We start from the raw sequence: 22,558 nt of genomic DNA, 5'->3' as shown, positions 1-22,558 counted from the left end.
GCACCAGTAGCTCAGTGAGGCACTGACAGTACTACAAAGTGCACAGCTTGACTTGACGCTGAGATACGTCCTTGGACGTGCCGAGATACATCATCAGTGACGTGACCCGGGCTCGTCGGCTGTTTCAGGTCTTTCAACATCAGACACTCTCACCCAGGCGACCCAGCAAGGGATGATCAGGCCCCAGCAGTACTGGTTCATGGATCACACCTCTTGAACTATAGCCATCTGGAGACTTGCTCAGCAGCCTCAGCGATGGTCCTGTCAGCCCTTTTCTTTGCAGCCCCCATAATGCCAAGGAAAGAGTAGGTTATACAAAGCAAGCAGCCGGCAAAACCTCTACACCCACATCTATAGGTTTGCTTCATGCCCTCCACCCCTGTCTCTGGCATTGCTCTACTAGCACCAGGTATTTGGCTTTCTGACACTCAAACACCTTCTCAATCTAGCCTTCCCAGGGGACTGTCAGTTCTACCATGACCAGCTGCTTTGAGGCTTCTGACAGAACGACCACGTCAGGCCTCAGGGATGATGATGATGAATTGAAGTTGGGGAACTTTAATTGCTTGCCAAGATTGACTTTCAGTTGCCAGTAGAAGCTAAAATGCTAAATTTAATCCACATCATTACATGGCAATTCAAGTCATTCAAATCTGTTGATTTAGTAACTAACCAGCTGACTAATTCAGGACTCTGCATATTTCAATAAACGCCTAGCTGAGCTTTACACATAAACAAAGAATTCTTTTCTGCTGTTACCAATTAATTGCCTGAAAGTTTATACTACAGCTAACTCCTTCGATCATTTTGACATTCACTGTATGAATGATTAGTTCTGGGAGGTTTTTGCCACACACGGCCTAAGGAAGTTCCATGGATCTGAAGAGGAAGTTTCCTGGCCTAAGAACACATAAATGATATTGAAAAGAGTTCCCTAGAGCTCTAACTGCAACTGAAAGAAAAAGCAGGTTTTCAATGAAGTATGCAAGTTATTAGCAAGTAGTAATAAGGTGACAAAAAAGAGAAAGCTGGAAATCCAAGGCAATACACACAAAATGCTGGAGGGACTCAGCAGGCCAGGAAGCATCTATTGAAAGGACTAAGCAGTTGAGGCTTCAAGCTGAGACTCCAGATCTTTTTGTGTCAAGTTACTCCTGCACCACCATCCCTGTTCAAAGATATATGTAGTTGCAGTGTCCTTCCCCATTTCAGACCCAGTCCTGTATAAGAGGAATAATAAATAAGCCATGATGGAATGGCAGAGCAGACTCAATAGGCTGAATAGTCTTTATAGTCTTATGGTCTTAACAGATGAATTGTCCCTAGATTCTTCACCCCTTCTTAACTCCCAAACAACATGGGGACTAAAATAGATTGATTTCTTATTGGTGCTTACAGAAAAATGTTTTCACAAACTAATATGTTCCGCAAGCTAAAAAGTTGATAGAACTTGAAAAGAACCCCATACGTTAAAAAGACCATGAATGGTTCCAATATTCTGAAAAAGAAAACTGTATAAATATGCCTCTCTGTCCCTTCATTTCTTCCTTCCTTACATTCTTCTCTTTGTTCATTTTTTAAAATTTTATTCACATTTTGCCTTCTCTTACTTACTTCCCTCTCTTACTTTGATTCTTTCTTTCCTGTTTCCATTCTCTTTCTGTTCTTTCTTTTGTTTCATCTTCTTTTTCTTTCTCATATTTCTCTCTCTTACTCTTCCCCTTTCTATTTCAAGTTTTCTTCTTCTTGTCTTTTCAACTATCTATCGTTCCTTCTCTTCTTCCCTCTCACCTTCCCCCCTCCCTCTATCTTCCCTTCGTTCTTTCCATTTTAGTTTGGGGTTTCAGGGCACCAAGGAGAAGGAAGACAGAGGAAAGAATGCAGTTTGTCTTGCAAATGGATTTTACATGCCTACACATTTAAGCAGGGTAAAATAATTGTCACTCAAAAAATATTGCAAACAAGTTGGAGTAGTCCTGTGCACATTACAGAGGACAGTATCACAAGATGCTTTGGAGAGATAATAAAATAAAAGAAATTAAAGTAAAGACTGGCAGAGATATTCACAAAGAAACTAAAATTTCAGGAGGGCATTTGTAACCTGCATGGTAGTCTGGTACAGAATCCATGGAACCCAAGATGAGCAAGGCAAATGAACACAAAAGTGGCTTGGTGGAAGGAGGTAGATGGCAGCTGTAGGATGGCTGTTTTTCAATTTTGATGCCTGTGAGCAGTGGTGTGCCACAGGAATTGGTGTTGGGACACCTGTGGTTTGTCAGAATCAGGTTTATTATCACTGATTTATATGACTTGAAACCTGTTTTGGGGCAGCAAAGACATAACATTACGAGAAACAACAAAGGGCATGTACTGTGCTGTACTGGTGTGAATACATAGTGCAGGACATGGAACAGCAAGTTAGCATTCATGGATGCATGGGCTGTTCAGGGGAAGGAGCTGTTTCTTCATATACATTCAGTGGCCACTTTATTAGGTACACCCGTACACCTGTGTGTCAATGCAAATATCTAATATCAATCATGTGGTAGCAACTCAATACATAAAAGCATGCAGGCATGGTCAAGACCAAACATTGGAATGGAGAAGACATGTGATCTAATTGACTTTGACCATGGAATAATTGTGGGAGGCAGTCAGGTTTGTTTGAGTATCTCAGAAACTGCTGAATTCCTGTGATTTTTTTTGTGCTGAACAATCTCTGGAGTTTGCAAAAAAAACAAGAAACATCCAGTGAGCAGCAGCGTTGTGGGCGAAAATGCCTTGTTAATGAGAGAGATCAGAAGAAAATAGCCAAACGGGTTCAAGCTGCCAAGAAGGTTACAATAGTTCAAATAACCATGTGTTACAAGAGTGGTGTGCAGAAGAGCATCTCTGAATTCACAACGCGTTGAATCTTTTAAGCAGGTGGACTACAGCAGCAGAAGACTACTCAGTAGCCACCTTATTATGTACCTAATTAGGTTTGTAGATCTTGGGTAGGAGGTAGAAATAAGCAGTGCAGGGTAAGGGAACTATGAGGCTGGTGGTTGTGGATGGGGGTTCTCCAGATTTGATAAGGTAGGTGATGGAGTCAGAGACAATATCCTGATGGTCCTTAGCGAGGTGTTTTTCAAGTGGTAAGTAAGATAAAGTGTGTGAGAGTTGCTGCTTGGCCTCAGCAAGGTAGAGGTCAGTCCACTGCACAACATCATCACCCCTTTTGTCTGCGGGTTTGATGGGGAGTTGGGAATTGGTGTGGAGAGAATGGAGGCCAGTCCACTCAGAGGGAGAAAGTTTCAAAGAGGAGAGAGGAGTGCTGATGTCAAGCTAGTGGATGTATATCTCTTTGCCATTTAGAGATGAAAAGATCCAGAGCAGGCAGAGAACCCAGAGTGGGCTGACGAAGAAGAGGAGCAGGATTGGAGACAGGAGAGAAGGTCATTGGTGCAGGGTGGGTCCAAGAAGAGGAGGAGGGTTGGAGACAGGAGAAGGGTCATAGAGGTGATGGATTGTCACTGTCTTTCCAAGAGAGTATAAAACTAGAGGGTATGTTGAAGGGGAAAGGTGAAAGATTTTGTTGGGGACCTGTAGCAAGATTTTCATGCAAAGGGTGTAAAATATATGGAAATAGCTGCAAATAAAGTGGTAGATGAAGGTATAATTACATTTCAAAGACATTGTCACAGGTGCATGGATGGAAAATGTTCAGAGGGATTTAGGCAATATAGAGGCAAATGGGATGAGATCAGGAAGGCATCTTGTTTGCCATGGTTAAGTTGGGCATAGTGTTCATGTTGTATGATCCCATGGCTCCATGAGACCAGTTTAGAGCAAAGGATTCTGCTATATTTTAGCTAGGATGTCAACTCTTATTCCTAAATAGTTTCTATTAATGTCTACTTTAATCTAGAATAAGTGAGAATATTTTTTTAAAAGAATGACCATTTTTCAATATATAAAATAGCAAAAACTAATTGGAAGCTAGAGGATTGGGAAGCTTTTAAAAAACCAAAATCTGAAAAAGCAATAAGGAGATGAAAGGTGAAACATGAACATAAGCTACCCAATAATATAAAAGGGGATACCAAAACTTGTTTTTTCAGATATTTAAAGAGTAAAAGAGAGGTGAGAATGCATATTGGACTGCTGGACAAAGATATGATGGACAAACCTAAATAATATTTTGCATTAGTCCTCACTGCGGAAGACACTAGCATTAAGCTGGAAATAGGAGAGTGTCAAGGAGTAGGAGTAAGTGTAGTTGCTATTACTAAGGAGAAGATGATTGGGAAGCTGAAAGGTCTGAAGGTAGATAAGTCACCTGGATCACATGCAGCAAACCGCAGGGTCCTGAAAGAGACCATAAGACCATTAGATACAAGAGCAGAATTATGCCATTTGGCTCATCAAGTCTGCTCCACAACTTCATCATGGCTGATCCATTTTCCTTCAGCCTCAATCTCCTGCCTTTACCCTGTAACCGTTCATGCCCTGACTAATCAAGAATCTATTAACCTCTGCCTTGACTTGGCCTCCAGAGCTGGCTGTGGCAAAGAATTCTACAGATTCACCACTTTCTGGCTAAAGAAATTTCTCCTCATCTCCATCCAAAAAGGATGTCCCTATATTCTGAGGCTATGTCCTCTGGTCTCAGACTCCCCCACCATAGAACCACCTACTCTATTGAGATCTTCCAACATTCGATAGGTTTCAATGAGGTCAACCCTCATTCTTCTGAATTCCAGTAATTAGAGGCCCAGAGCCATCAAATGTTCCTCATATGACAAGCCTTTCAATCCTGGAATCATTTTCACGAACCTCCCTTGAGCCCCTTCCAATTTCAGCACATCATTTCTTAGATAAGGGAAACGAAACTGTTCATAATATTCCAAGTGACACCTCACCGGCACTTTATAAAGCACCAACACTACATCCTAGCTTCTATATTCTAGTCCTCCTGCTAATCAGCTAATGTTTTATCTATGATAGTATCCTCCATGTAATACCATGTCCTCTTAACTTGTTAAATAGCCTCATGTGTGGCACATTGTCAAAGGCCTTCTGAAAATACAAGCACACAACAACCATCGATTCTCCTTTGTCTATCCCGCTTGTTATTTCTTCAAAGAATTCCAACAAACTTTTCAAACAAGATTTCCTCTTCAGGAAACCATGCTGACTATAGACTATTTTATCATTTGTTGCCAAGTACACCAAACCTACACCAAAAGAGGTAGCTTATGAGATTGTGCAGGAACTCGTAGTGATCTTTCAAGAATGACTAGATTCTGGAATGGTTCTGGAGGACTGGAAAATTGCAAATATCATTTCACTCTTCAAGAATGGAGAGAGGCAGAAGAAAGGAATTTATAGGAGAGTTAGCCTGACTTCAGTGGCTTGAAAGACATTGAAGTCCATTAATAAGGATGAGGTTCTGGGATACTTGGAGGTACATGATAAAGTGGGCCAAGGTCAGCATGGTTTCCTTAAGGGAAAATCTTGCCTGACAATGCTGTTAGAATTCATTGAGGAAATAACAGGCAGCATAGACTAGGGAGAGTCAGTGGATGTTGTTTATTTGGATTTTCAGAAGGCCTTTGACAGGATGCCACACATGAGGCTGCTTAGCAAGATAAAAGCTTATTGTATCTCAGGAAAGATACTAGCATGGAGAGAAGATTGGTGGACTGGCAAGAGAAAAAGTGCGGGACAAGGGGGACCTTTTCTGGTTGGTTGCAGGTGACCAGTGATGTTCTGCAGGGGTGAGTATTGCGACCGCTTCTTTTCACATTATATGTTAATAATTTGGATGATGGATTCATCCATCCAGTTTCTAAATGAACATTGAACCTATAAACACAACCGCACTACTTTTATTTTTTTGGACCACTTATTTTAACCTAACTATTTAATAAACAAATGTCACTTAATGTAACTCAGTTTTTTATTTATCATGTATTGCATTTTACTGCTGCTATAAGGTTTACAAATTTCACAACATATGCCAGTGATATTAAACCTGATTCTGACAGAGTTGATGGCTTCATGGCCAAGTCTGCAGACGATGTGAAGATAGGTGGAGAGGTAAGTAGTGTTGAGAAAGCAGGGAGTCTTTTTAAGGACTTAGACAGATTGGGGAAATGGGCAAGGAAGTTTCATGTGGAATATAATGTAGGGAAATGTAAAGTCATGCATATTGGTAGAGGAATTAAAGTGTAGACTGTTCTCTAAATGGGAAGAAAATTCAGAGATCAGAGGTACAAAAGGACTTGGTGTCCTCTTGCAGGATTCCCTAAAGATGAACTTGTAGGTTGAGTTGGTGGTGAGGAAGGCAAAAGCAATGTTAGCATTAATTTCGAGAGGACTAGAATATAAAAGCAAGGATATAATGCTGAGGCTTTATAAAGCAGTGGTCAGATAGCACTCAGAGTATTGTGAGCAGTTTTGGGGTCCTTTTCTAATGAAGGATGAGCTGGGATTGGAGAGAGTTCAGAGGAAGATTACGGGAATGATCTTGGGAATTAAAGGATTAACATATGAGGAGTGTTTGATGGCTCTGGACCTGTATTTGCTAGACTTTGGAAGAATGCGAGGAGATCGCATTGAAATCTATTGAGTGCTCAAAGACCTTGATAGAGTGGACATGGAGAAGATGTTTCCAATAGTGAGTGAGCCTAGTATCAGAGGGCACAGTCTCACAATAGCATGATATCCCTTTACAGCAGAGTTGAAGATAGATTTCATTAGCCAGAGGGTAGTGAATCTGTGGAATTCATTGCCACAGATGGCTATGGAGGCCAAGTCATTGGGTACATTTAAAGCGGAGGTTAATAGGTTCTTGATTCGTCAGGGCGTCAAAAGTTATAAGGAGAAGGCAGAAGCATGGGGTCAAGAGACATAATTAATCAGCCATGATGGAATGGTGGAGTAGGCCCGATGGGGCCTACTTATTCTGCTCCTGAATATAGAAATCCTGAAGCTGCAGTCAACCTTTTAAGGAATTTACTGCAATTACATCTACACGTTGGAACCCAGCAACTCTGAAGGAAGGGAATCAATCAGTCAGCTGTTCAAGACATTTCAGCTGTTCGAAGTATTTGAGTTTCTTATTTTCTTCATATTTTTATTTTTTAATGTTTGCAATATTGAATGATTTAGTCAGCTGGCTTGATTAGCTATTGGGTATATTTCAGATGACTGGGGATGGGGGTGGGAGAGCTTAATGCTTCTTGGTGATGGCTTTGCTGCCAGGAGGCCCTGTCACTGGACAAGGTTTCAGCACTGAGGATTAGAATGGCTTCTGTTGCCAATCAGGGTAGTGAACACAGAAGCTGGGATGTTATGTTGTGGCTGTGCAAGACATTGTTGAAGTACATTTGGTATACTTTCTTCAGTTTTGGAAACCCTTAGGAAAGATGTTGTTAAGCTAGAAGCAATGCGAAAGAGATTTATGGGGACGTTTCTGGGACTCCAGGAATGAATAATAAGACCAAAAAATCATAAGATATGGGAGCAGAATTATGCCATTTGGGACATTGAGTCTGCACCACCATTTAGAAACATAGATAAACTACAGCACAATACAGGCTCTTTGGCCCACAATGCTGTGCTGAACATGTACTTACTCTAGAGATTACCTAAGGTTACCCATAGCCCTCTATTTTTCTTAGCTCCATAAACCTATCCAGGAGTCTCTTAAAAGACCCTATCATATCCACCTCCACCGCCATCACCAGCAGCCTATTCCATGCACTCACCACTCTATTCTTACCCCTGACATACCTCTGTACCTACTTGCAAGCAGCTTAAAACTGTGCCCCCTCATGTTAGCCAGATGATGATAAACTTGAACTTGAGCCAGTTGGTCAACGGTCTGTTCCTGTGCTGTATGAATCATTCACTTTTATCACCAACCCAGATGAATCTCAAATTTTGGGGTGGCATTAGGATGTTTAAGGTGAGAGGGAAGAGATTTAATAGGAGTTGGAGTGGCAACCCTTACACTCGATGAGCACATCTACATGATACGCTGTTGTAGAAAAGTAGTATCCATCATCAGAGGTATCCAGGCCATGCTCTTTTCTCACTGCTGCCATCAGCTAGAAAGTGCAAAAGCCTCAGGACTTGCACCACCAGGTTCAAGAAGAGTTACTACCCTTCAGTCATCAGGCTCTTGAACAAAAGGGGATAACTACACTCACTTGCCCATCCATTGAGATGTTCCTGCAACCGATGATCTCACTTTAAAGACACTTCATTTTGTTATCTCATGTTCTTGTTATTTATTGCTATTTATTTATATTTGCATTTGCACAGTTTGTTGCCTTTTGCACTCTGGCTGATCTTTCATTGATATGGTTATTTTTCTGTTCTATGGGTTTGCTGAGTGTGCCCACAAGAAGATAAATCTCAGGGTTGTATGTGGTGACATAGATGCATGTTGATAATAAAAGTTACTTTGATCTTTGGTCCATATATGAAACATGCAGCCAGAGGCAGTACATTAGCAACATTTGTAAGGTACTTTGTTGGGTACATGGATAGGAACTGTTTTGGGGGACCTGGGCCAAACAGGCACTAGTTTCGATGGGAATCTTGGTCAGTGTGGGCCAGTTCGGCATGATGACCTGTTCCTATGCTGTGTGACTCCTAAACCACTGTGACTCAGTAAATTCTGGCCTTGAGAAATAATAGAATATAGACAATAGACAATAGGTGCAGAAGTAGACCATTCGGCTCTTCGAGCCTGCACCGCCATTCTGTGATCATGGCTGATCATCTACTATCAATACCCCGTTCCTGCCTTGTCCCCATAACCCTTGATTCCCCTATCCATAAGATACCTATCTAGCTCCTTCTTGAAAGCATCCAGAGAATTGGCCTCCACTGCCTTCTGAGGCAGCACGTTCCACACCTCCACAACTCTCTGGGAGAAGAAGTTCCTCCTCAACTCTGTCCTAAATGATCTACCCCTTATTCTTAAACCACGTCCTCTGGTACTGGACTCTCCCAGCATCTGGAACATATTTCCTGCCAGGTACATGTTAACCTTTGTGTTAGAGGCTCACTGTTGGCCATCAATTTTGGGCTGTCACCTGCTCTTCAATGGACAACAAACCCATGTACACTACCTCACTATTTTAGCTCTCCTTTTGCACTACATTTTAATTTTTTTATACATATATTTTATAGTAATTTATAGTTTTCCTTTTATTATTATGTATTGCAATGTACTGCCGCCGCAGAACAACGAATTTCATGACATATGCCAGTAATGGTAAATCTGATTCTGATTCTCTGATACCCTTTGGCAGACCAATAGGATCAGGCACTGTGGTGGCAGTTATTGGACTTTTAAATTGATTTTTCATACACTGAAGGTAAATTCTTAATCTTTTATTCTACTTTATTGTGGTCCTTGAAGTTTATTTGTCTACCTGCACTGGAGTTTTACTGTAACTGCTACGCTATATTCTGCATTTTGTTTTCTTTTTACTACCTCGTGTACACTGAGTGGCCACTTTACAATATATCTCTAATGCCGAATAAACTGGTCATTGATTGTATGTTTGTGGTCTTCTGCAATTCACTTCATGGTTCAATGTATTTTGAGATGCTCCTCAGCACACCACTCTTGTAATGTGTGGTTACTTGAGTTACTGGCAGCATCCTGTCACCTTGAACCAGTCCATCCATTCTCCTCTGTCCTCTCTCAGTAACAGGACAATTTTGCCCACAACTGCCACTCACTGGGTATATTTTGTTTATCGCACTATTCTCTGTAAACTCTAGAGACTGTTGTGTGTGTGTGAAAATCCCAGGAAATCAGCAGTTTCTGAGATACTCAAATCACCCCTGACGGCACTGCAATCATTCCATGGTCAACGTCACCAAGGGCACATTTGTTTCCTATTCTGATGTTTGGTCTGAACAACAATTGAACCTCTTGCAATGGTTGCATGCCTTTATGCATTGAGTTGCTGCCATGTGAAGGGCTGATTAGATAGTTGCGTTGATCAGTAGGTGTACAGGTGTATCTAGTAAAGCAGCCACTGTGTGTTTGGTATGTTTGGATTGATCTGTTTGGAAGGCATGCAAGCAAAATCTTCTCACTGCATCTCAATACATAGGACAATAATACACCAATGTCAATGTCAATTACTTTGTGCAGTGCTGCTGGAGAGTTGAAAACTGAGCAGGCAACTTTCCTTTCAAGTGCATTCGGTTAAAATACCACCAACAAAACAGCCTAGACCTGTGCCCACAGAGAGTTAGACAAGTAGACTAGTGGAAGTGATAGGTGTGGGTTCAAGTGTAACACTTGGATAGGTCAACGGTTGAGAGACGTTTGGAGGGCTATGGTCTGGGTGCAGTTAGATGGGGCTAGCCACAGACTAGATGGGCTACAGGGCCTGATTCAGTGTTGTGGTAGTCTAGGACTCTAGGTCACAAGACCCTTACCTGTGCCACTGATCAACTACTATCTTGGAAGGTAACCTCCAGAGGATCTGGGGTTTCGGGTATCCCGTAGCTGAGCAATGGAGTCGGAGTTTATCTCCATAGTTCAGCTTGTTCCTGCTGGGTGAAGCTGCCATGATCTTAGGCAGCTGCTGCTTGCGCTGAGCCAGGAGGCTGACAATCCTCTTCTCAGAGCCACTGGAACTGGTGGCCACGCATTCATAATTCCCACTGTCAGACAGGGTCAAGGATTTGATATAAAGTGTCCCGTTGGTAAAGACAAAAAGCTTTGTGCTGATAAATTGCAAGGGTTTGATTTCAGTGCCGTCAAAGACCAGCCAGTGGATGGTGGGCTGAGGTGTCCCCACAGCAGTGCAGGGCAGTCTGATGTTTTCCCCAACATATGCATCCAGACTCTGGTGGTTGTCCTCCAGGATGATGGGTAGCTCAGCCACCACTTGCATCCGCACCGTGACTGAGTCAATCCCGGCAGGGTTGCTGGCCACACATCTGTAGTTCCCTTGGTCGTACACGGTCACCGCTTTAATGCGGAGTGTGCCGTCAGGTAACACCGAGACTCTCCCATTGAACGGGCTGCTGTTTCTCACCATGGTCCTGTTGGATAGAATCCAGGAGATGGTTGGAGAGGGGCGTCCCTGAGATTTGCACTTCATCTCCACCGGGTATCCCGAGTGGACCATGATCTTCTTTACTCGAGGCTCTAGTATCTTGGATGGGTGAGCCAGCACAGAGAGAGTGACCAGGAGATGATCGGAGCCATGCTGGTTTTCCGCTGTGCAGAGGTACTGTCCGCGGTCCTGAACTTTGATCTTCTGAATGGACAGAGTACCGTTTGGAAACACCTCAAATTTATTGCCTCGTTTGGTGTCAGCTGTGACAGTTGCCCCTACAACAAATCAAAGAACTTCAAACAAATTAATGTTCAATATGAAATTTACACTATATAAATTCTGAGTAATGTTACATATATGGTACAACGTAATACTATACAATATGTATGTCTTACAATGCATTATAAAAAACAGCACAGCTGAATTCCGAGCTATTTAAAGGACCAATGTTGTAATACTATGTTTTATAAGTGGTATCAATCATAATTGTAATACAGAAAATGTCAAGTTTTTACAATGATGTAGCTGCATACTGCACATATGGGTACTGTGTTTTGACTAACATAAGTTTCAGGAATGTTTGGGGAGCATCTGTGTGCTTGTGATTTTCAAATCGGTAGAAAGCATGTAATCAGGAAAAATGTTCAGTGCCTCAAAGGTTTAAATATATATTACAGTAAAAAAAAACTAACGTGTGTGCATTAAAGCTGCTAGACATCAAAGTGAATCAAGAATCCCATAATCAATGACCTATTAAAGTTTCAGGGAAGTCCCTATTTGATAAATGCAACCTCTGATAAAGAACAGAATTCATTACAAGTAATCAGTCTAGATAGGGTGAGTCATAAGGAGACACAGGGGACTGAAGATACTGGAATCTGGAGCAACAAACAATCTGCCTGAAGAACTCGGTGGGTCAAATGGTATCTGGATGCCATAGTAGTGGAGCGGTTAGCGTGATGTTATTACAGCTCGATGCATCAGAGTTAGGAGTTCAGTTCTGATGCTGTCTGTAAGAAGTATGCAAGTCCTTCCATGAGAATAGATGCTTCGTTTTCCCCCAGGGTCCAAATACGTACCAGTTAATAGGTTAATTGGTCATTGTAAATTGTTCCATGATTAGGCTAGTATTAAATAGCTGGGCTGCTGGGTGGTGTAGCTTCGTAAACACAAAATACTCTGCAGATGCTGGGGTCAAAGCAACACTCACAACATGCTGGAGGAACTCAGCAGGTTGGGCAGCATCTGTGGAAACATCAGGACGAAGGGTTCCGGCCGGAAACATTGACTGATCGTTTCCACGGATGCTGCCCGACCTGCTGAGTTCCTCCAGCGTGATGTGGGTGGTGTAGCTTGTAGGGTCAGAAGGGCCTATTCTGCACTGGATCTTTAAATAATAAAGTAAATCTGGGGGGAAGGAACTGTTGTTTTCGGTCGAAATCCTGCATCAGGACCGACAGACACTGTAACTATTTCTTTCCTCCCACAGATGCCACTCGAGTCACTGAGTTTCTCCAGCAGATTGTTTGTGAGTCATAATCCTCGAAAAGAAATGGTTGAAGAAATTTGATAAGGGAAGTCAGTTCATTGCTACAAAGGGCTTGTAGTCCCCCAGTGTAAATGACCTATGCCTTACCTATTGTAAATGGAGAAAGTAATTCACAGCTGGGCGAGTGCAAGGCTGGATTGCAATCCAGTGGTAACAAGAAATAGGAGGGAAGTATAGGGGAGATGTCGATTTTGCTTTTACGCAGAGTGATGAGTGGATGGAACATCCTGCCAGGGATGGTGGTAGAGGCTGATACATTTTGAAAATTTAAGGAACTCTTAGATAGGCACGTGGATGATATTTTTAAAAATGGAGTGTTATATAAGGGGGAAGGATTGTATTGATCTCAGACTAGGCACATTGAGGACTGAGGTGCCTGAAGTGTGCTGTGTTCTTCTATGTTCTATGTAAGAAATCTATGGCTAATGCAAATCAACTCTACCACTGGTCTCAGTATCATAAGAGAAAGTACTATTGAACTTCTCAATGCACATATGAAGGATCAGTGGATTCGAATAAACATTGGGACCATAGCGAACCTTTCAACCGAGCTCAGCAGATTCACTAAAGCTGTACGTAATGTGAGACCAACCCTAGGAGATATGACAAGGCTTTCCCCGGAGTGGCATCTCACAACACTGGATTTCAAGTGACTTCTGAGCGGACTGTTTCTATCTGTTACATTTCGATAACTTCTCACAAATGGCAATGTCATTCTGCATGGTAGGATTCAAACCAAAGTGATGCATGTTTCATTAAATGCTTCAGAATGAATGGATATATCTAATTGTTGAATAATCTGAATGTGACTGAACGAATAGATTAACATATGAATATGAGTGAATAAACCAGTAGGTAAAAACAAGTAAGTGAGTAAATAGAATGAGTGAAGTGGTGTGAATGTGTAAATAAATGCATGAATGAACTGAGACATGGATGAAAGAATGTTCGCAAATGAGTGAATGAGTGAGGACACTGTGCAGAAAGGATTAGTTTAGTTGGCCGCAAACAACAGGAATTCTGCAGATGCTGGAAATTCAAGCAACACACATCAAAGTTGCTGGTGAACGCAGCAGGCCAGGCAGCATCCGTAGGAAGAGGTGCAGTCGATGTTTCAGGCTGAGATCCTTCGTCAGGACTAACTGAAGGAAGAGTGAGTAAGGGATTTGAAAGTTGGAGGGGGAGGGGGAGATCCAAAATGATAGGAGAAGACAGGAGGGGAAGGGATAGAGCCAAGAGCTGGACAGGTGATTGACAAAGGGGATACGAGGGGATCATGGGACAGGAGGTCCGGGAAGAAAGACAAGGAGGCGGGGGGGGGGGTACCCAGAGGATGGGCAAGAGGTATATTCAGAGGGACAGAGGGAGAAAAAGGAGAGTGAGAGAAAGAATGTGTGCATAAAAATGAGTAACAGATGGGGTACGAGGGGGAGGTAGGGCCTTAGCGGAAGTTAGAGAAGTCGATGTTCGTGCCATCAGGTTGGAGTTTAGTTGGCCATTTGATTACTGATTTAGTTGGTGCAGTACAACATTGTGTTCCTGTGCTGTACTGTTCTATGTTCTAGGATGTGAATGGACAAGTGAAAGAATGAGTGTGGAAGTGTATGAGCAAGAGGGGACATGGATGAATGAGTGCAGTAATAGAAGGATGAGTTAAGTGAATGAATAAGTGAGGTAACGCATGCATAACTCAGTAAATATATGAATGAGTCAGGAAGTGAATGAATGAGTGAGAGAGTGACTCAAGAAAGGGAGAACAATTGAACCAATGAGTGAATCAAACAAGCAGTGAGTGAGGTGATACGAGTGATACGAATGATCGAAATGTGCGATCGATTAAATAAGTTGCTCCGATTGAGTGAGAGCATGTTACATAAAGTTTATTTATTTAGATATGTTGTGCAGAAGAGGCTCTTTCAGCCCAGTGAGCCACACTGCCCTGTAACACACCGATTTAACACTAGCCTAATCACAGAACAGGTTCCTTAAGGTTGTCCTGGTCGGGGGAGTTAGAGGGGATAAGCTCCCACTACCTATTAATCGGCCTCTAACCAGGTCCAGCTTCCGGCCTTCACATGTGATTTATCTGCTAAGCCCAGTGGAACCGTCTCTACTGACAGAAGAAGGGGAAAAGGCAGGTTACCTGCACCTTTAAACCTGTTGCTTCGGGCAGGTGCGGCTTGTCAGCCGTGGTTGACAGTTCATTTAGGAGAAGGAAAACTCTGGTCTCAAACCTCAGTTGTCTTGCAGCTGTACCCAGGCTTCAGGAATAAACCCCAAGGGAAAAATCCAGAGCTGGGGTTCCTAAGACAGCCTAACATTGAGTTGAATGCTGACTGGCAACTCCCACAAAGCCACCGGGTGCCAAACTGCATCAGTCTCTGTTGTTCATTTGGATTCATCAGCTGCGTGGAGAGTGGGGAGTCTGCTACATGGCAACACCATGCTCTCCATATTGTACTGCTTTGCCTTGTGTACCAGCTTGCATCACGCAGATAACCAGGATGCAATACCCATGGTTGACCCTGGCCAGTGGAGGGCCTCATGTCCACGGGGCAATTTACAATGACCAATTAACCTATGAACTGGTTCGTCTTTGGACTGTGGGAAGAAACCCACATTATTCAAGGGGAGAATGCAAAAAAACTCCTAACAGATGACGCTGGAATTGAACTTTGAACTCAAATGCCCTGAGCTGTAGTAGCATTGCGCTAACTGCTCCACTACCATAGCACCCTCTATTGCTCCACTACCATAGCACCCTCTATTAGACGTTTCCAATGGACTAACCCCAACAATTCAAGAGCAATCAGTCACTGATTTTTTTCCCACCACTCATTCACGCATTTCTCTGTTCATTCATTCAATCACTTGGTGTTTCTCAGAAAGTTATGCAAGTTACTCAGAACAATTCACCTCTAACCTACTATGCCATCAAGCCATTCAAGAAGCTTACCAGTGGAGATTTTCGTCCATCGGATGGTGGGGTGCGGATCTCCAGTTGCCTCACATGGTATGAATACCTCCGAATCAGCCAACACTGTGAGACTGGCTGCCATCTCATGGCTTATTCTTGGTTTTGAGGGCCGCTTTCCAAGCTCCGGGTCCACAGGGATAAAATTGGGCAATGAAGGGTCGGATCCGCTGGACAGATCCTCCCTGTTGTCTTTGTCCTCTATGTTGCTGTTAAGGTCTGCTTTAGGGTTAGGTGTGGTTGCCCTGTACTCCGCAGACGCTTCTGTCAAACTCCGTGGGGTGACCGCTTGACCCGTCCCAAAGAGCCAGCTGTGGGATTTTTCCCAGCGTGGCCTGTTCGCCCTGAACTTGGAGCGTAAGGGAGGCCGCTGCCTGTCAAACTTGTGCAAGGTGATTTGGAATCTAGGGTTAGTCCTGGAAGTTGGTTGGAGGGTGGTGAGAGAGTGAGCAGAGGATGCGATCACAGTTGTAGGGTGCACCCTTGGTTCAGGATTTGGGGCAATAGCTGTGGAAATGCTATGTGTTTGGGTGGCAGGGATGGTGGTCATCATCAGCTTAGGGGGATACCTATTTCTGATCCTAGGCAGGCTATTTGCCTTTTTGGTGGTGGCTGGTACGCTCACTGTGGTTATGAACTTTTGGGGTGTAGTGGTGTGTGATGGAAGGGTGGCTGGGATGGTTGCAATGGGCTGACTAGGAGAGTTACTGCCGGGTGGAGCCAACAGCTTTGAATCATACTGACTCCTGGATGCAGCTGGACTTGGCACAGGATTCCCATTCATCTCAACAGCAACTGAGAGAGACACTTTACTGGTCACCGTGATGGTTGGAGACAACATCATCCTGTTTTGTGTCGGCCGCCTATTCCTGCTCTCCATTGACCGGGTTCTACCCATTCCAGGCCGTGACAAGTTCACATGGTTCCTTGTTCCGCCAAGGGGTCTTCCTGGTCTCCTGCGTCGGAAGAAAATTCTTCTCGTAGTCAGAGCTGGCTGGGTGGAGGGCGACGTGGTAAGGAGAGTCTTGGTTGTGACTGGCACAGTTCCAACCATGGTTGGGAGGGTGGGGCTTACAACATCACTGGTGGAAGTAACGGAGGGCAGCATGGTTGGCTTGGTGGTGGTCACTGGGTCAGGCACGGTGGAGGGGAGAAGTCGAACTGGGTCTGTTGTTGGCACAGAGGTTCCTACGCTCCAGAGAGTGGGCTTTGTGAGAGTGACTGCCCCGTGAGTAGCATTTGTACTCCAGGCACCTTGCAAGACTTTACCAAGACTTCGGAGAATGTCCTTTTGCCTGTTTACCCCAAAAAACTGATCCCATGGAAATTTCCCATGGACTACCATAAGACGTTTGCTAGTAGGCTGCACAGTGGTTGGAGCATTTGAAGAGAAGCTAGTTTGGGAAGGTCTTTCTGTTGGTCGCTTTCTGATCAGCTTGGTAGGAGTCAATCTAGCACTTGGAGTGCTCTGAGCAGGTTGCGTTGTGATTTTAGAAGTGAGGGTTCTTGTTCTGCTGTCAGGATTGGTCATCTGGAGCCAACGATCCCCCCTGTAGGTAGGTGTCGCTTCCTGAGTACTTGCACTTTGGGAGTTTTTCTCAAAAGGCAGATCCACTGGACCTCCAGGTTGTTGGATCCATGCTAATCCAACCTTGGTCTGTGTTGGTACGGGCAATGGAAGTGGGGGTCTCTTTGGGACCTCTGTGACAGAGGAAGTGTGTTGTGACTGTGTCAGTGCAGAATCCGAGGTTCTCCGCTGCCCAGGTCTCACTCTGTGTCTCCTTACCCCTGGTCGGCCGAACCGCCTCCTAAACGACAACTTCCTTCTTCTTCCCATCCTCCCTGGTTTGGAAACTAAGGTGTCAGTGGTGGATTCCTTTAAAATATGGATCTCCTGTGTAACCATTGTGGGAAGCAAGAGGTTTGGAGAGATGGTGGTCTTCTGGGTGTTCTTGAGAAGGAATCGTTCAAAATCTGTGGTGATGGTCATAGTGTGAGCGGGAGAACATTGTGTGGTCATGGCCCCGCCCTTAAAGACCATATGGTCTACCTCCTCTGGTGCATCAGTCACCAATGTAGTTGGTGTTGGTGCTGCCACGATGTGGGAGCCCGGTAGATCATTTGGAAATGTCAGCTGCTCTTCTGCATTGACCGATTGAGTGGGCTTTCCTATGTAGCGTGAATCTATTGCCATGGAACGCAGGCTGGGGTCTGTAAGAACCTTCTGCTCAGGGGACATTGTGACCTTGTCTTCCGGCTCGATATGTTGGACCTGTATTGGAGATTGTGCACCCGCTGGAGCTTCATCCGTGTGGGCAACCTTTGCTCTTAATCCAGGAGATACCCAAGTGGTTATAACCTCCAACGGCCGGAGGGTACTGACTATTATAAACTCCTCCTCCTCTGGGTTCCCCGCCTCATCTCCCGATGTTTCGCTTTCCTCTCGAGTAGCCGGGGTAGTCCCCTGAGGTTTAGCGGTCATCCACACTTGCGTGGCTGCCTTTGCCACAATGCTCTTCCTGGCCTTCGCCAGGTACTCTGCCCAGCGCTGGGGGTCCACCCTCCTTCTGGGCTGCTTCAAGATCCTGTGGTTTGCCCACCAGCGAGTTCTGAAGCCACCCATCCTTCTCCTGGGTATGACGATTGGTGGCGCAGTGGTTGGTGCATGTGTTCCAGCCTCCGGTTTACCAGAGTGATCCAGTTCGGGCTCTGGTGTGCTCTTGGTGGTTAACCAGTCCGCATCTTCAGACCCCAAGAGCTCTTCCTCAATCTCCCCTGACCCTTTGCCCTCCTCAAATGAGTCATAACTTCCAGAGCTCTCTTTCCCGGAGGCAATGGAGGGGCCAGTAACCGTCATCTGCAGTGCTAGAACATCCACCCCGTAACGGTTTGAAGCCACACACCTGTAAAAGCCGCTGTCCCTAACCTTGAGTTTCCTTAAGCTTAACGTCCCGTTCGGCATGATTACCCCACTCGCAGTGGCGTGATCTAAAACTCTATGGTCGGGAAGAACCCATCGTACAGATGCATTTGGGATTCCCGAGGCTTTGCATGGGAAATGTATCGACTCACCAGTGGATTTAGAAAGGGAAGGTCCATTTAGAACCTTCTCCGCAACATTGGGGTCCAATATTGTAACCCTAAAGCTCACCACGTCTGCATCTTGGTAGTTAGTTCCTATGCAGTGATAGATGCCAGTGTCATAAAGGTCGGCAACCCTCAATCTGAACTGGCCATCTGCACTGACTGAAATCCGACTGTCCTCACTGCTGTAGGGGGCTCGGATTTTGCTGCCATCTGGAAGTATCCATTCATTGATAGGCTTGGGGTCACCAAACGCCTGACACTCCAACTCCACGGTCCCACCCATCACTATAAAATGCTCCGTCCTCGCACTCTCCGCTCTCTTGATCATCACCCAGCTGCCTTTCCCCGGCTTAACTTCCAAGTCCTGCAGGGTCACCTGGATGCCCACCTGATATTTGACCTGCAAGACGTTGAGAGTTGTCCTGCTCCTATCCATCTGCAGAGTGATTTCGCTTTGCAATAGCCATGCGTGGTCAGCTCTGATCTCTGCCTGGACACCGGTATAAATGTGCATATCCACGGCTGAGGCTTGCTTGTAAAGGTAGCTCATGGAAGGTGTCTTACTTAGCAGCCTGTCCCTCCCGAGCTTCAGTGGCGAGTCCGCATACATTGCCAGGATGCCCCATAGACGTTGGATCTTCTCGTAATCAATGTAACAAACTAGGAAGGTAGATAAGGATGTGTTTAGCAGCACGTAGTCTTCCTTTGGATCCAGGGTCACCCCTGGAGTGCTTAAAGGTCTGTGAACATTGCACGTTATTTCACACCTGTTCCCCGACTGGTCGCTCATGTTCAAACTCATTTGACCCAGTGGAACCACAAAGTCCTGGGCATGAACAACGGCATAGTCCCCCTCTTCTTCCAAGACACTCTTTCGGATCTTCAGTGGAGACTGGATCTTCGGGGGTGTGCAAACAAACGCTGAGGATGGCAGCTGTAATATATCCTTGCCCTTGGATATACTTGGGTTCGTACACAGGGGACATATCTGACCACTAGGGTCATTGCGGTCTCGTTTGCACTTAAGCACTCCTGCAAAAAGATGCCACCAAGTGTTATCCTGGGAAATTCAGGCTTAGTACATTTAACAAGCAACTCATAATGAACCATTGCCATAAGTTTTTCACAATTTCACTGTTAAGCAAATAATTCCAAATTAAGTATCTGTGTGATGTTGCCTGTCACATATTCTGACGTAGAAACCAAATCTATGAGATCCATGACAGTGGAGGGAATTTTAGATTGCCCTCATCTTATTTTCGAAAGATTTTTGAGTACTTTATTATTTGCCAAAATTGCCTTGCTGGAATTTATTTAATCAATTGATTAAATGAGTAAGGTGCACCTTAATCTGAAATTCTACAACCTTTCACACAACCTGAAAAGGAGTTTTGATATCATTTTGGTTCCTTTCACAGTTAAGTTAGTTCTGCGTGCCCTATACTGCGTATAATAAAATTTGAAATTGCAGTATAGCTAACCATGAAATTAATCCTTTGGGTCTATAGTAGCATTCTGCTTAAGTTACTAGATTGGTATCCAGAGAGGGGACTTCTTTATTTGTTGTTCAGAGATACAGCACGGTGACAACTCCTTCCCTTCCAATGACCCCCGGCTGCCCGATTACACCTATGTGACCAATTCACTGAGCAGTCCTTTCATTTTTGTGAAAACTCAAAGACAAAATTAGGAAAGAATTACTAAACATGAGAAATTCTGCAGATGCTGGAAATCCAAAGCAACACACACAAGATGCTGGAGGAACTCAGCAGGTTGGGCAGCATCTTTGAAAATGAATAAAGTCGCCGTTTCAGGCTGAGAACCTTGTTCAGCACTGGAAAGGAAGGAGGAAGACAACTAAATAAGAAAGTGGGGGAGGGAAAGGAGGATAGTTAGAAGGTGATAGGCGAAGCCAGAAGGATAGGAAAGGTAAAGGGCTGGAGAGGAAGGGATCTGGTTCAGGAGAGGAGAGTGGACTATAGGAGAAAGGGAAGGAGGAGAGGACCCGGGGGAGGTGATAGGCAGTAAGAAAAGATAACAAGTCAGAATGAGGAATAGAAGGGGGGAGATTTTTTTTACTGGAAGCAGAATTTGACATTCATGCCATCGGGTTGGAGGCTATCCAGACAGAACATAAGGTGTTGCTCCTCCCTCCTGAGGGTGGCCTTGGATGCTGCTTGACCTGCTGAGTTCCTCCAGCATCTTGTGTATGTTGCTTTAGAAAATAAGCAACTTTTTAAAGAAAGGCATGAATTATTGTCACTTGATATTTGCGCACAGTTAATGATGAATTAAGTTTCAAGACCTAACTATGAAAAATAACCACTTTATGTATGTTTACAGGAAGGGTATGTCCTGAACCAACTATCATACCTTTAACTTAACATGTTGCTGTTTCTAATCCCTCAATGTTTATGACTGTATCTACTCTGACATCATTCCGTTGTGATCTGGGGTGACACGTTGCAGATTTCTGGGCTGGTTTGCTTCTTATTTCACTCTGCTTATTTATAGGTTGGAAGAAGTTAATTCCCCTCCCCAGCTCTCAACAACTCTCCAACCCCTCCTCATCCACCCTCTTTGTATGGATGTACAACACTGTGCATAAGTCTTAGACACACACACACACACACACACACACGTATGTATATATATATATATATATATATATATATATATATATATATATATATATATAGAGAGAGAGAGAGAGAGAGAGAGAGAGAGAGAGAGAGAGAGAGAGAGAGAGAGAGAGAGAGAGAGAGAGAGAGTGCACACGCCAGGCTGCCTAAGACTTTTTGCACACACTACTGTATTTGTCAAAGAGGAGTAGAGAGCGAATTTGGTGGGAGCAAAGGATGTTGGGATTGGCAAGGGTGCAGCACCGTGGGAGGGGTGTGGGACTGGTGGCAGAGAAGGTGAGCCAGGGGTGTGTAGTGGCATGTGCACAGACACGCCCAGCCCTGAGGCATCAGGTGAGGTCATTTGATTCTAAACAATTGGTTTATTGATCATTGCAGAATGTCTCTCTGGTACTTCCCGCTCCTTCCCCTCTCTCTTCCCCTTTTCCCAACCATGATTCCCTTCTCCCTGCCCCCTTCCCACTCTCAGTCTACAATAGAGACCCACATCAGAATCAGGTTTATCATCACTCACATGTCATGAAATGTGTTTTTGTTTTGCATCAGCAGTACAGTGCAATACTGAAAATTACTACAGTACTGTGCAAAAGTCTTAGGAACCCTTGCTATATCTATATCTATCTATCTATCTATCTATATATATATATATATATATATATATATATATATATATATATATGTGTGTGTGTGTGTGTGTGTGTGTGTGTGTGTGTTTGTGTGTGTATATATATTTAAGATTTTTGCATAGAACTATAAGCCTGAAGGCATTGCTGACTTCTTTTCCTGCCAATGGATTGCAGATTATTGTTTGTGTACTCCGTTCCTTTCACTGTCTCTCACTCAAAAGCTTAATAACATTTTAATTACTCTATCTATCCAGACAACTATTTGTTGGTGTATTGCCAAACACATGTAGTAATTTAACTTATTATTATGAACTCTAAAAGATCGTCCTTATTTTACTTTCCAGTCTGCCACTCTGTTACAAAAGTCACAACATTTTGTTTTTGGCCAGTGCCGCAACAGAACAAGCACTATACCCTCAGTGGTCACTCAATTAGGTATCTGCTATACCTAAAAAAACTGGCCACTGAGTGTATGCTCATGATCTCCTGCTACTGTAGCCCACTCACTTCAAGGTTTGACGTCCTGAGCATTCAGAGATGCTCTTCTGCACACTACTGTTATAACATATGGTTATTTGAGTTACTGTCAG

At 44.0% G+C, this 22,558-nt stretch overlaps 1 protein-coding gene across 5 annotated transcripts in view; it reads right to left on the bottom strand.

Moving 5' to 3' along the window:
• igsf10 (immunoglobulin superfamily, member 10) overlaps positions 1–22,558 on the bottom strand; it is a 42,863-nt gene that overhangs the window by 5,669 nt on the left and 14,636 nt on the right. For all 5 annotated transcript variants that reach the window (XM_072254951.1, XM_072254952.1, XM_072254949.1 and 2 more), the window contains 2 exons: positions 15,596–19,732; positions 10,462–11,365 (listed from right to left, as the gene is read on the bottom strand). In XM_072254951.1, the coding sequence (XP_072111052.1) occupies positions 10,462–11,365; positions 15,596–19,732 (5,041 nt within the window). The remainder of the gene's footprint in view (positions 1–10,461; positions 11,366–15,595; positions 19,733–22,558) is intronic.

The sequence above is a fragment of the Mobula birostris genome, chromosome 4 (genome assembly GCF_030028105.1).
Source record: "Mobula birostris isolate sMobBir1 chromosome 4, sMobBir1.hap1, whole genome shotgun sequence".
Taxonomy (NCBI): domain Eukaryota; kingdom Metazoa; phylum Chordata; class Chondrichthyes; order Myliobatiformes; family Myliobatidae; genus Mobula; species Mobula birostris.
Note: the sequence above shows the minus strand (reverse complement) of the source record. Positions and strands in the feature narration are given on the sequence as shown.